At 33.1% G+C, this 13,977-nt stretch overlaps 1 protein-coding gene across 3 annotated transcripts; it reads right to left on the bottom strand.

Annotated features, from left to right (window-relative positions):
- Positions 1-527: 527 nt before the first annotated feature.
- On the bottom strand, positions 528-6,330 carry LOC139902768 (uncharacterized). 3 transcript variants are annotated; one of them, XR_011777670.1, is made up of 6 exons: positions 3,291-6,330; positions 3,143-3,188; positions 2,922-3,050; positions 2,749-2,841; positions 1,989-2,090; positions 528-917 (listed from the first exon to the last, which is right to left on the bottom strand). XR_011777670.1 is itself a non-coding variant. In XM_071885375.1 (5 exons), exons 1-4 carry the CDS (start codon positions 5,889-5,891, stop codon positions 2,774-2,776), a joined length of 2,844 nt encoding a protein of 947 aa, XP_071741476.1. In that variant the 5' UTR covers positions 5,892-6,330; the 3' UTR covers positions 528-917; positions 2,749-2,773. The 3 variants fall into 3 exon arrangements, 2 of the variants coding, with proteins under 2 accessions (XP_071741476.1, XP_071741477.1); XM_071885375.1 differs by lacking the exon at positions 1,989-2,090; XM_071885376.1 differs by lacking the exon at positions 1,989-2,090 and having other exon boundaries at positions 3,297-6,330.
- Between the last annotated feature and the right edge of the window lie 7,647 nt (positions 6,331-13,977).

Genomic DNA, 13,977 nt, shown 5'->3' with positions numbered 1-13,977 from the left:
GGAGTCGATCATCGCAATGAAACCAGATGTTGGTGACTTCGTCCAGACGGATTAGGACGGGGTATGACACCGCACTAAGCGAAAGGCGACCTGAGTGAATATTTCATGTCAGGGATACCATTGAGCAGGGGCGGATCCAGGATTTGCAGTCACTGGTTAAAACTCAAAAAAATTCCTACCAGATGTTTTATTTCAATGGTGTCACTCATACAAAATTTACACTAACTACTGGTGTCACTAGTTAAAAATCCCAAAATTTTTCCACTACATCGCGTATTTCAGTGGTGTCCCGTGCCACCACACTCAACACACTAGGTCCGCCCCTGCCATTGAGTGCCATGTTACAGTCCAACGGAGTCGAACTCCTCTTGATAAGAGAGACAGACCACTACTAGTTGAGCTACAACTAAATAACTCAATGTATCTCATTTTTATTTTACCCTTTTACGAAAACAATCTTTTTACGTCAACCACCATGCGTATATGTCTAATACGGCACCCGAAACACAAACACAAATACATGGCAATAAATTTACAAATACATTAACTTAAAACCTACTAGTAAACTTTGCAACGTTTGGCAGTTTTATGGCATACATGGGAGCTTTTGAAAGCAGATAGAACACACTAGAAAACTACTATAGCTAGCTCTACCTTGTTACAAAATACAGACATAAAATTACACACTAAACTTGTCAAATTAAGTTCCAACATAACAGTTATGGACTACAACAAAGTGTATACCCTTCTATCAGGCTAAAATCGCAAAACTTGAAGCAATAACGCATCAACAATTTTCACTTCACGCCTTGAAAGTTGAGTACATTTTTGCTCCATGTTTGTCGATTACAGCTATATTGAGTATACGGTAATCTACTAACAACTACTCCTTTGATGATTCTTACAGTTTCAGGAATCTGCAAAACAAGAAATCAAATTAAGAGTATCATTTTCAGATATTATAGTAGAAATGTGTATGCTCATTTCCACTTTTTAAAGTTGATTAGTCTTATTTTTATCATTTCATTAACCTTTGGCATGCTGCTTTTAAGTATCCAGATGCAAGTCCTTGCCACTTAGGATTCATTTTATTATTATTGTATATATATATAATACTCCGTATATATATTGTATATGTTTGCGTTCAATTTGCATGCTCCGATGAGATTACACCTCCTTCGTACATATCTTCTATGATACGGAGAAGAGAATAAAGAATTAAAATAATTTAAGTAATTCCCAATTGTGAATGCAAGTGATAACATGCAGCAGATAAACTACCATGACTATGGAAACAATTTCCAATTATTTGACACTATCATCTAAGGACAGTCTGGCAAAGTAGTGACGTTTATGAGTTTTGAAATTACACAGATCATCCCTCACTTTAAATCAAGTGCACGGCGCTAGTCCTTCAATCGAACGGCCGTTATAACCGGCCGTTAAATACTTGCATGTGCAGGTCACATGAGTAACATGTGCAGGTCACATGAGAAACATGTGCAAGTCACGCGCTTCATAATCCTATAAGACGCATCCTCCCCAATTTAATTCAATGGCTTCAATCAATGGAAAACTAAAGTCAAATTGGTAGCAATTCAACAGATAATGCATAAAAACATACAGTTGTATCGAAGTAAGAATGAGTAGGAGCAGGTGAGGTATCGTTGTTGTTGATAGAAGAAGCCATTGAATTGGGGAAGCATGCTTCAGGTAGGAATCATAAAGCGTGTGACTTGAAGATGTTTTTTAAATTGTGTGACAGAAATGTCCTCACATAATATGCACATGCAAGTATTTAACGGGTCAGTATAATGGGTGTTGAATCGAAGGACTAGTGTCGTGCCTGTTGATAGAAAGTGAAGATTGATCCGTGCAATTTCAAAAACATAAGGACTACTGGTATAATTACGCGTAAACCAAAGGGACCAACAGTATAATTTAATATAAAAAAAAAATTAGCATAAGTGAATTAGGTTGTACTATACCGTTTAACTTTATGTATGCATGGCAATTGAGACCCATACTCTCAAATTTGGGTCAAATGGGTCAAGCTTTCAGGTCAACTGTGTCTTGAGAAAAATTAGGTCCTATACAAAATATAAAGGAACAGGTCAAGTGGGTATCGGATCCTAAAGTTCAATAAATATTGATAGATCAATGGTACTTGTGAATGGGTCAAATGGGTCACGCATAAAGATCATAACAAGTATCATCCGTCAAACGCAATCATAAATGTAAAAATCAAATGTAAAAGTATAAATGTAAAAGGTAAATATAAACGTAAAACGTAATCATAAATGTAAAAGTATATGACCCGTTTGGACCCATTTGACCTATGACATGTTTCGACCCCTTACCTAACCTGGCCCATTTGTACCCGTTTAAAAATCTAACGTGTTTGACCCATAACACAGTTCAACCCAAAGCCGTTTTGACCCGTTACACAAACCGACCCAACCTGACCCGTTTGCCAGGTATAACCGTATAACATTAAACCTGAAACCATAACAAAAATCACGTATATATGAATCATATGGATCGTTTCACGTAAAGAGTTCATGATGATACTATATAAACGAGCATTAAATATTGACAATACATGATACATGACACATGATACATAATAGGGAGATCCAAAAACTAGTGAATGGCGCTTTATTTAAGACAAAGATACAAATAGTGAAAGAACTCTAGAAGTTGTAGCAGGACGCTTCTAATCAGGAAACTGACTTACATTCTACGTACCTTTTTGTTGCCATAGATACGGCAGTTACAATGAAGCCTTGGAAGAATGACCTGCATCAGATTCCGCTCCAGATGAACTATCACTATCAGAATCTGTAAATAATTCAGAGCAATTGTCAAGTTCCTAAACCAATTCTGTGAAAAAACATGTTTACTAAATCAAATTTTAGTACCACTAGAAGAAGATCCAGATGTGCTGGTAGAGCTGCTCGAGCTGCTTGAGCTACTTGACTCGTCTTCATGAACAGCCTGCTCCTCCACCTGTTTCTCCGTCTGAATTGGGTCAGTGGAAAATCTTTCATCTGCACACAGATTAAGAAAAGTCAATTGACCAACATTTAATCAAAAGAAATGAATATGAATTACAGCATTGGAAAATGTTCGAGTTCCTCACCTGTTTCAACTTCTTTTGGAGCTTCAACTACAACTGGTGCTAGGTTCTAAAAATCAAAAAGAAATAGCATGCATTATTTTACACCTAAATTTAGTAAAAAGTAAATAGAAAGAAGTAAAAGTTAAATAAGATGGGGGATAGCTCATACACTCACAATTTCCTCTATGCTTGGTTCAAGTTCAGCTAGAGGTTGGTTAGGCAATTCAGATTCGACTCCAATTCTTTCTTGATTAGAAAAATCTTGTTCGGCTTCAATTCTCTCTTGAGTGAAAAATTCTGATTCGGCTTCAAATCCTTCATGAGGGAACTCAGGCTCGGGCTCAACTCGTTCTTGATTAGGAAATCCTGATCCAACTTCGATTCCTTCTTGATTAGGGATTTTGAGTTGAGAGTCGGTTCTCTCTTGATTTGGAGTACCAACTTCACTTGTTTGTTGATTAGGAAATTTGGGTTCAACTTCAGTTCTCTCTTGATTAGGTGATTCAATTTCCACTCTTTCTTGATTAAAAAATTCTGTTTCGACCTCAAATCCTTCTTGAGGGAATTCAACTTCGGTCTCAACTCTTTCTTGATTAGGCAATCCTGATCCAACTTCAAGTGCTTCTTGATTAGGGACTTCGAGTCCAAATTCAGATCTCTCTTGATTAGGAGATCCATCTTCGCTCCTTTCTTGATTAAGAAATCTGGGTTCAACTTCAGTTCTCTCTTGAGTAAAAGATTCAATTTCCATTCTTTCTATATTGGGAAATTCAGGTCCGACTTCAGTTCTCTCTTGATTAGGGGATCCAATGTTCATTCTTTCTTGATTGGGACATTCGGGTTCAATTTCAGTTCTCTCTTGATTAGGAGATCCAACTTTGCTTCGTTCTTGATTTGGAAATTTGAGTTCAATTTCAGTTCTCTCTTGATTAGGAGATTTAACTTCCGATTTTTCTAAATTTTGAAATTCAGATTCAACTTCAGCCTTCTCTTGATTAAGAGATTCAACTTCCATTTTATCTTGATTGGCAAATTCAAGATCAACTTCAGTCTTCTCTTGATTAGGAGAACCAACTTCCATTTTTTCTAGGTTGAGAGATTCGGGTCCAACTTCAGTTCTATCTTGATTAGCAGATCCAACTTCGATTCTTTCTTGATTGGGAAATTCGGGTTCAATTTCTAGCATCCCTTGATTAGGAGACCCTAGTTCAATTCTTTCTTGATACGAAAATTCGGGTTCAACTTCGGGTCTCTCTTGATTAGGAGATCCAACTTCGATTCTTTCTCGGTTGGGAAATTCAGGTTCAACTTCAGTTCTCTCTTGATTAGAAGATTCAACTTCGATTCTTTCTTGATTGGGAAATTCGGGTTGAACTTGAATGTTTTCTTGGTTAAGGCAATTAGATACAGCTTCAAGTCCTTCTTGAATAGGGACTACTGAATCAACTTCAGTCCTTACTTGATTAGGGACTACTGATTCAGCTTCATTTCTTTCTTGATTGGGAAATTCAGCTTCAGCCTCAATTCTTTCTTGATTAAGGAATTCAGATTCAGTGTTAATTCCTTCCTGATTAAGAAATTCGGATTCAACTTCCATTCCTTCTTGAATACGAAATTCAGATTCAACTTCGATTCTATCTTGATTAGAAAATTCAGCTTTCCTTTTGTTCTTATTTGAACCTTTCTTGTAGTTAGTGACAAACCGATCAAGCTCCCAAAGAGTTTCAGTATCAAAAGTATCGATATCCACCTCAATTTCATCATCTTTTTGGGACAACGACGGGTGTCGTTTTTTAATAATCAGGACAACATTATCCAACTTTTCTGAAGGTAGATTTTGCAGTTCAACACTAAGTTTCTGCTTCTCATCATAAGTCATTTCTCTTTTATTAAGTTCTTTAGCCTTCGGCTTCTTTAAAGAATGAACTCTACCCGATTTAGATACATTTGTAACCCGTTGTTTAGGATCAACACCTGTAACAGATGTTCCAAACTTATTCGTTACCGCCGACAATAACTGACGAGGTGCGGGTCCCGGTTTTGATTTTGGAGGTGGCAAAACAACTTCATTATTTACTGCAAGCCTCGACTCCTTAATATAATCACCTTCAATAACCTTCCATTTCTCTTCAAACAATTTGAACAATAGCTCTGCCATAGCATGAACATCTTGCCCTTTTGGATTATACGTCATAGCGTTTTGAAACGTTAATCTTACATCTTCAGCAAACTCCTTGGGCGAATTATACCAATTCTTATCAAGACGAGATTTCACAGTACCCAAATCCATCGGATGCTTAATAATATCAAAGTAATCATGCAAACCAAGAGCCAACGGGTCAACAGGCGTATTAAATACCCAACCATGTTTATGCTTCATTAACTTCTCAAGCAACGCACCGCAACTCTTAAACAACTTATTCGAAAACTTAGCATCTGCAACTCCTCCTACCTTCTTCCCCCCTGATTTCTGTTTCTTATTACTCTCATAAAACTGGTTCTCTTTCGAAGTTAACGGTGTGGTTCCGATTTCCTCGATCTTCCTCACTAATCTCCTAACTAACTCAAGCTCACTAACTAATCTCCTCTTAATTTGCTTCATTTCGTGTTTCGACCTAGACGTCAGCTGAATCGTAACTCGATTCTCTTGTTTACTAAACCCAAACTTTTCAGAACCTAAGGTTTGACTATTCGACTGACCTAATTTCTTCTTATTGCTACTACTCATTCCTTTAAATGATTTCCTACTATACAATTTCTCAGAATCCATAACAATATACACAAACCCTAACTTAATTGAATAAAATACTAATTCTAGTATACAGTTACAGAACTTAATTTTCACATAGTTCTAATTATAATTATAATTATTATTATTGTATACAATATACAACAACAAGTAGCGTAACATTAGGGTTTTAAAACGTACCTAATTTGTAACGTAGATGGAAAAATTATTGAAATTAATTGATGATAGGAGACCAGATGATGGAGTGAGGGTGTTTGGACGGAGCGGTGTGGATCGGAGGGCTGATAATTTGAGAAGATGACGTGGACTGTATGAATGAACGGATGATATTGCGAGGAGTGACCGTCACTGTGTATGAATAAAAATTGATTTACGACGCGCGATGGTGGCGCGTGTGCTCTTTATGCGGGTCGAATATTTTACTCCAGCCCGGTATCAAGTGAAGATGAACAAAAACATGTCTTTTACTCCGTACTTGATAAGTTTTGTCCCTCTTGAATTATATGAGATGTCCTAATACATCACAAGCTCTGATCGTACGTGTAAAAATTGATCCATTTTAACTCTATTAATTATATGACAAATTGTTTTTAAAAATATAACATAAAAATCACTTTTTCTCAATAAATAGTATATCAATTTTTTTTTTCTTCATACAGAAGCTTGATTTTAATTTAATGCATAAAAAAGTGTCTAATTGAAAATTTGTTACAATTGAAGTAAAAATTAACACCTTGAATTTTTATTTATTTTTATTTTACACACGTGTATTTTCATGTGATTAGTTTGTATTTATTTATTTTCATGTTATTTCCATGTCATTTTGTATTATTTTAATATTACATGCTATTTAAACTTCATCATCAATGGGGCTGTCATGTAAATTTTTTAGGCTCTGTTCAATTAGCCAAAGTAAGCATTTTGTATATGGAATTTTTTCATATGCATAGTAAGAATATTAAAAAAAATCATAATTACTAGCATCAAATAAATAACATATATTAGCGAAAAACATACCATCAAAAAGCTATATAAGTATAAAATTATTATTATTATTATTATTATTATTATTATTATTATTATTATTATTATTATTATTATTATTATTATTAATTATTAATATTATTAAAATAATAATAATATTATTATTTTCAATAATAATGTAATTAATGATACTAATAATAATAATAATAATAATAATAATAATAATTAATAATAATAACAATTAATGCAGTATAAGTTTGCAATACTTTTTTATTTTTCCATGACTTGAAGAAATGTTTTGTTGAAATCGAGGCGGAGCGGACACAAAATCACACTCACACCTGTTGTACTCCGTATTTAGCATTCGAATTTGGGCCTTTTTTATTGCAATACCTTCAATTAATATGGGCATAGATATATAGTGGACTATATGTTATGGACTATACTGTTTTGGGCTCCTCCGAATAATGGGCCTTGTGCAACATTTGGGCCTGATCATCAACAACTCACGACCTTCCACCCATTATACTTCTCCAACGCCATCATCATCCATTGTCATCATCATGTTAGGTAACACGCCACTTTATCCACAGATTTTATTTTCCTTTTTACGTTCCTTATTAATTAAGGCTCTAAATATCTGTTTTTCCCCAATTTATTCTTTTATTTCTTTGAATCTTAATCTAAGTGATTGACAGTTCGTTGAAGATTATGTATGCGAATCGTCAAATTTTTTTACTCGATTTTAGGTCTAAAAAAGTTAACAAGCATTACTTCGATGGAATCCAACCACCATATCGTTACTCCGATGAAATCGAACATCCTTACCGGTCGTTCTCCAGACAAAAAGTCAAAAGCACTTCTCCGGTGATGGTGGTGACGAGTATCAAAAAATCTTAGCGGGTCTCCGCTTCAACAAGAACAATGGTGAATTTCCAAGCAATGCTCTTACAATACGAGAAGACTTCGATGAATTTTCGAAGCCAGATCTACAGTGATGAATTTATGTCTCCAACCACCATCGTTGTTGCCACTACTTTTTTGTGTGTATATGTTCTATTTCAAAATGTTCAAAACACATTTCATAGCCATAATCACATTCAATACTAGAACTTGACTCCATATTATGAAAGATACATAATTATAGCTCATGCCTTTCCGAAAACTTCGAATTCAAAATACTAAACATTGTACATTCACAAAACCAAAAGGTTTCTGACAATTCATAACATGTTCAAAAGACACAAAAGGAGCATTTTACATTTAAGCAAAGCAACTTCGCGGGTTCTAGAACCGGAGCATCCATTTACCAAAAGTTTCATCAACTAAACAAGCTAAACCTTGCCTTTGTCTTTATCGTTAGAGTCGACCTCACCTACAACATACATACAACTAAACAAAGTGAAGTGACCCGTCCCAATTCATAAGGACGAATACAATAACATATGATTACATCGCGAGATATTTGACCTCTATATGATACATTTTACAAACATTGCATTCGTTTTTAAAAGACAACCTTTCATTACATCGAAAGTTGACAGGCATGCATACCATTTCATAATATCCAACCGATAAATGACCTAATCCGTCATTTAATTAATAATAATCTCTATTGAACTCAACGACTTGAATGCAACGTCTTTTGAAATATGCCATGAATGACTCCAAGTAATATCTCTAAAATGAGCAAATGCACAGAGGAAGATTTCTTTCAAACCTGAGAATAAACATGCTTTCAAGTGTCAACCAAAAGGTTGGTGAGTTCATTAGTTTATAGTAATCCATCATTTCCATAATTTTAATAGACCACAAGATTTCATTTATTCAATAATCATACACTCATAAGTGTTTAAAATTCATTCATATGGATTGAACATCTGGTAACCGACATTAACAAAATGCATCTAGAATATCCCCAAACATATAAACATCGAAGTACTAAAGCAGTTCAAATTCTCTGACTGGGGCGTGTCAAAGCCCATAGATCTATCTTTAGGATTCGCGTCAATTGGTGGCAATTATAATAAACACCAATTCTTAGGCTACCAAGTTCAACAAGAGCGATATCCGGTATAACAATTCAACCATAGAATGTAGTTTCAATTACTTATGTCTATTTCGTCAAACATTTATAAAAGCGCATGTATTCTCAGTCCCAAAAATATATATTGCAAAAGCATTTAAAAAGGGAGCAAATGAAACTCACAATACTGTATTTTGTAGTAAAATACATATGATGGCATTGAACAAGTGCAAGGTTGGCCTCGGATTCACGAACCTATATCATTTATATATATATTAACACATTTAATTGAAATCGAATAAATTCATATATTATATCATAATTTATATGTTATATAGTTTTAAGTTGTATATATATTTAATGTAATTAATATTTATATAGCTTTATTAATGTGTATATATATGATTAGTATTGCTAAAAATCCATAATTTGTTATATTATATATGTTTATATAACTAGTATTTTTTTTGGTAAAATAATATTAATAATTATAACTAAAAAAAAAGTTGTAACTTTTTATGATAATAATAATAATGTTAAAAATACAAGTAATGTTAATACTAATAATAATAATGATACTTTTAATAACAATAATTTTAATAAAAAGATAAGTTTAATAATAATAATATTTTTAGTAATAATGATAATAATAATAAAAAATTCTAATAATAATACTTATAATAATAATAATAATAATAATAATAATAATAATAATAATAATAATAATACTATTAATATTAGTAATGATAATAATAATCATAGTGATAATAATATTAGTAATAGTAATCATAATAACAAAAATAATATAAATACTACCTTAAAAGCTTTTTCCAAAAAAAATGCCCTAGACTGGGCTCGAACCCGCGACCTCTCGCTTGCCCGCAAAAACTCTAAACCATTCCTCCATTTTCATTTTTCTGTTATATAATACATATTAATTTTTACTTAACCTATTTTATGCTTCATCTCCTTCCTCACAAAACCCATTTTAACATCTCATCGCCTTCCTCCATTATCGACTTACCATCACCTTTCATCTTACTGTTATCATCATTGTTATACGATCATTATGATTATGGACTCTCCTTATCATCATAACCGTATACCCTCCTAATTACATTCATCATCATAATTTTCACTTAATCATAACCGTAAGCATCTTCATTCTAATCTCCTTTCATGTTTTAACATCGACAACATCAAGAATATTTATTACTTGATCGAAAAGAAAAGGCAATTGTATTACATAGCAGCAGGAGGTTTATAAGCCATCAATTGTCAGCGTATACCCCTTATATCATAATCAAATCATAACCGATTTTCATCTTAATATAATTTGTAACAAACCCATTTATCCTAGCCCAATTCATATGTCCTAACCCATTATGTAGCATGAGTCCAAAAGAGAACAAGGGCTTGATTTATTTCGACAGAACAGGGATTAGACAAAAGAAAAATATCACGCGTATGAATTTTATTTACATGGAGACTATTGGAATGTGCATGACCCACCAATTATGAATTCATCGGCTAATGATGTGGACTTGCACAAATCATGGAAATCTTTTATAATCTTCTAGTGGGGTTTCGGTTAGAAGAAAAAGGCAAGAAGTAGTCCATGAAATCGTATCATAGGGTAAAAGTAATCGAAAAAATAATGCAAATGGTTGGTTTGGTTCCTTTAATCAATAAGTGAAATCACTTTATCTGCCAAAAAGAGAAGTGGGAGCACTTATAAATGGCAATCACATTCAAGTTACATCATCAAACAATTGATTAAGTTGTAGTTATAATTAAACCATAAGACAGAAAGTTTGATCACCTAGTTTAGTAGCTCTGATCGAAAGTTGAAGGTTTATGTTGTTGTGTTCGTAGCAAGAGGAAGAACAATAGAGAAACTCAATTGATTTATGGGTTCATGTGGATATTCAAAGAACATAAACAGAAAGTAAATTAGTATGTTTCGTGATTAATTTGATTGCCGGTTTTATGGTGTTTGAAGATGATCAAGTCATGAACGGCAAGGATCGACTAATAGCAGTTCAAGTGGGTTTGGTTTGGTTTGGTTTATGGTGATCAACCGGTGGTGTTTGGTAACATAAGGTGGCTCACGATGGACATGGTGACATGGTGGTTCGTTGGTGATGGTGATTCAATTGTCTTGTTTCGTAACATCCGGCCAACCAGAACACAATTCGAGTAGTAGCAGCAGTCTCCCATGAAGGTTTCGTGATGGGGATTGTCTGTTGAAACAAAACAGAAAAATATATATAGTGATGCAGGTTGTTCTCGATGGTGAAAGAATTCGAGCAGGCAATATTATGGTAATTTTTTTTGTAAACCTTCGATCATTAACAACAAAAATGGTGGGTGTTCAAACAATAATCGATGGTGGTGTTATTGGGTGGTTCTTGGCCAATGCAAGTAGCCAACAAGGGTGGTGTAATGATCCTATTTGAGAATCATTGATGGTTGTTATGGGTGTTCGACAAAAATGAGAGGGTATGGTAAAAGGAAGAAGAAAGGGAAGTCAAAGATGTGTATGTATGTATATGCATTCTAATATCATATATAAAATGAAGTGGTGCAGATAATTATTAAAGCATCAAACACGCATAGTAACGTTTCATTAATTCAACATTCACACAGTAATCACTTTAATTATTCAATCATAATACCAATCAATAATAGTGCAGCCATCAACCATTTGGATTCTAATTACCGACAATATAGTAATTCGTAGTATGTTGTAAATCAGTGGCGGATAAAAGTCTTTTGAAAAGAAAATCCCAAATTTTTACATTAAATGTAAATATTTATTTTAATCATTATTTTATAAAAAAAAAATGGTCATTTAATTGTTTAAAATTATTAATTAAAGTTAAATCAATTATCCGCGTTCGATTCTGGTTAAAATATAAAAAGTGTTAAAATTTAATAATTAGATCCTAAATATACTTTTAATAAGCCTATAATTTATGTAACTCATTTTCGGATCACCGTTTATTTTAAAATCACATAAGTTCGAATTTAACTTGCTTAATATGAATCGGAATATCAAACGAGTATTACAATTATGTAATATATATTTTTTAATATACTTTTATTTAAATATTGATATGTTTTAAATAATAATTATTATAATATCCTATTTTTATTTTTTTATTTTTAATAACAATAACATATAATACTTCAAATTATATTTCGAATTATTATTTATATATACATACACACATATCTATTTACAATTAATTGTTCGTGAATCGTCGAGAGCAGTCGAAGGGTAAATGAATACATGAACACAGTTCAAAGTTTTTGAGATTTCAATATTACAGACTTTGCTTATCGTGTCGGAAACATATAAGGATTAAGTTTAAATTTGGTCGGAAATTTTCGGGTTGTCACAGTACCTACCCGTTAAAGAAATTTCGTCCCCGAAATTTGATTAGGATGGTCATGGTTGACAATCGGTATGTTTTCATGACGCATACGAGCTGATAATTAGAATTTTATTATCAGCGAGTAATTTGGATAAAACAATTCAATTACGCGAAGAGTATAAGTGAAGTTATCACAAAAGAGTGAAATGAGTAAGTGTAGATTCGTCATATTTTTTGACGTAGATAGGATTGATTTCCAGAGTTCAAGGGATTTGGAGAAAATCTTCAAAATCTAAAAGATTTGATTTTTCGGTGAATGAGGAAATTAAGATCTCTATAATTAAATACGGTGATCCGCTTTAAATGCGATCATCTGTTTTGATTGCTCTGTCGGATATTTTACTATAAATCCACCCCTTTCGTTTCCTTACAACTCACACATTCTATTCTTTCTTCCTCAATTCATACTTTAAAACATTCGTCAATATGCTCCATCCGGTTCTGATTCTTGATATACTCTTAACTTTTATATCTGTCATTCTTCTTTTTCATCTACCACCGGATGATTTTATTTACTTTTACTATTACCTTGGGGTTATAGTATCTTTAATTCTCCCGTGCCTTTACGTTGCAATACGTATTGATATGCACGGTTTGTAATTTATGTGTTGTTGTCGAGCTTCATATTTTCTTTTATATTTAAAAGTTCCATACTTTTGTCTTCTCTTCCCGACTTTAAGTCAAGCGAATAATGGTCCAGAATTCGTAGGTATGGATTTTGAAATGAACATAGTTAATGTTTTAAGAAGGAATTTGTAATGACACGATCTTGATTTGTCAAATTACCAGAATACTTCGGAAAAGACCGAATCATCAAGAAAAATATTTTCTTGATCTGTTTAGAGGTTAAGTAGAATACAAGAGTCATGTAACATGACACCTGATGACGTTATGATATGTGAATCATTACGTTCCATTTAGAAACTCAGCATGACTTACTGTAATATAATCACGTTGATCAAGTGTCATTATATTATACTAATTCATGCTTCAGTTCCCAACACTACTTCAAAAATATTCTTATTTTAAACTCGAAGGTTTCAAAATTTAGAAACTAAAATAGTTTCTTTTATGATGTAATACAGATAGCGCGAAGAGGTAAATGATTTCAGATAAGAATAATTATGAAAATATCTTCAGAAATACGGAGGATATTTATAATGAAAGATACGATGATATCTTAGAATTTCTAATATCAGAGGATGATGAAGAATATTGTCTGCAAGGGTTTAGAGTCAGGAGCAAGGTATTCGTTAATGACTTCAGCAGAAACTGAATCATTTGGATTCTTTGAAGGCAGGTTTAGTCTTTTTGATTTGTCCACAGCCTCCTTCATACTTTGCTCAATTCGTTTTTCAGTTTCAAACCTTCTCTTTTTTTGAGCTTTGCCAACACACTATTCTTTATCATCAAACTTTTTACTGTTAAGGTCGCTTTACAGTTTTTGCTGCTTCATCAGCATTTTTCAAAATTTTGAGAACTAGTTCGCAGTTTAGGGTGTTTTTCAGAAACTTCACATTCAAAATATGTAAGTCTAGGAGTTAGACGTTATATGTACACATATAATTGTTGGCGTAGACATACTGTGAGATTCGAGAATAACGATTCAAGCTTTTTGGTATGGCAATTATCGTTACAAGATGCAAATGAGTACATG

The sequence above is a fragment of the Rutidosis leptorrhynchoides genome, chromosome 3 (genome assembly GCF_046630445.1).
Source record: "Rutidosis leptorrhynchoides isolate AG116_Rl617_1_P2 chromosome 3, CSIRO_AGI_Rlap_v1, whole genome shotgun sequence".
Taxonomy (NCBI): domain Eukaryota; kingdom Viridiplantae; phylum Streptophyta; class Magnoliopsida; order Asterales; family Asteraceae; genus Rutidosis; species Rutidosis leptorrhynchoides.
Note: the sequence above shows the minus strand (reverse complement) of the source record. Positions and strands in the feature narration are given on the sequence as shown.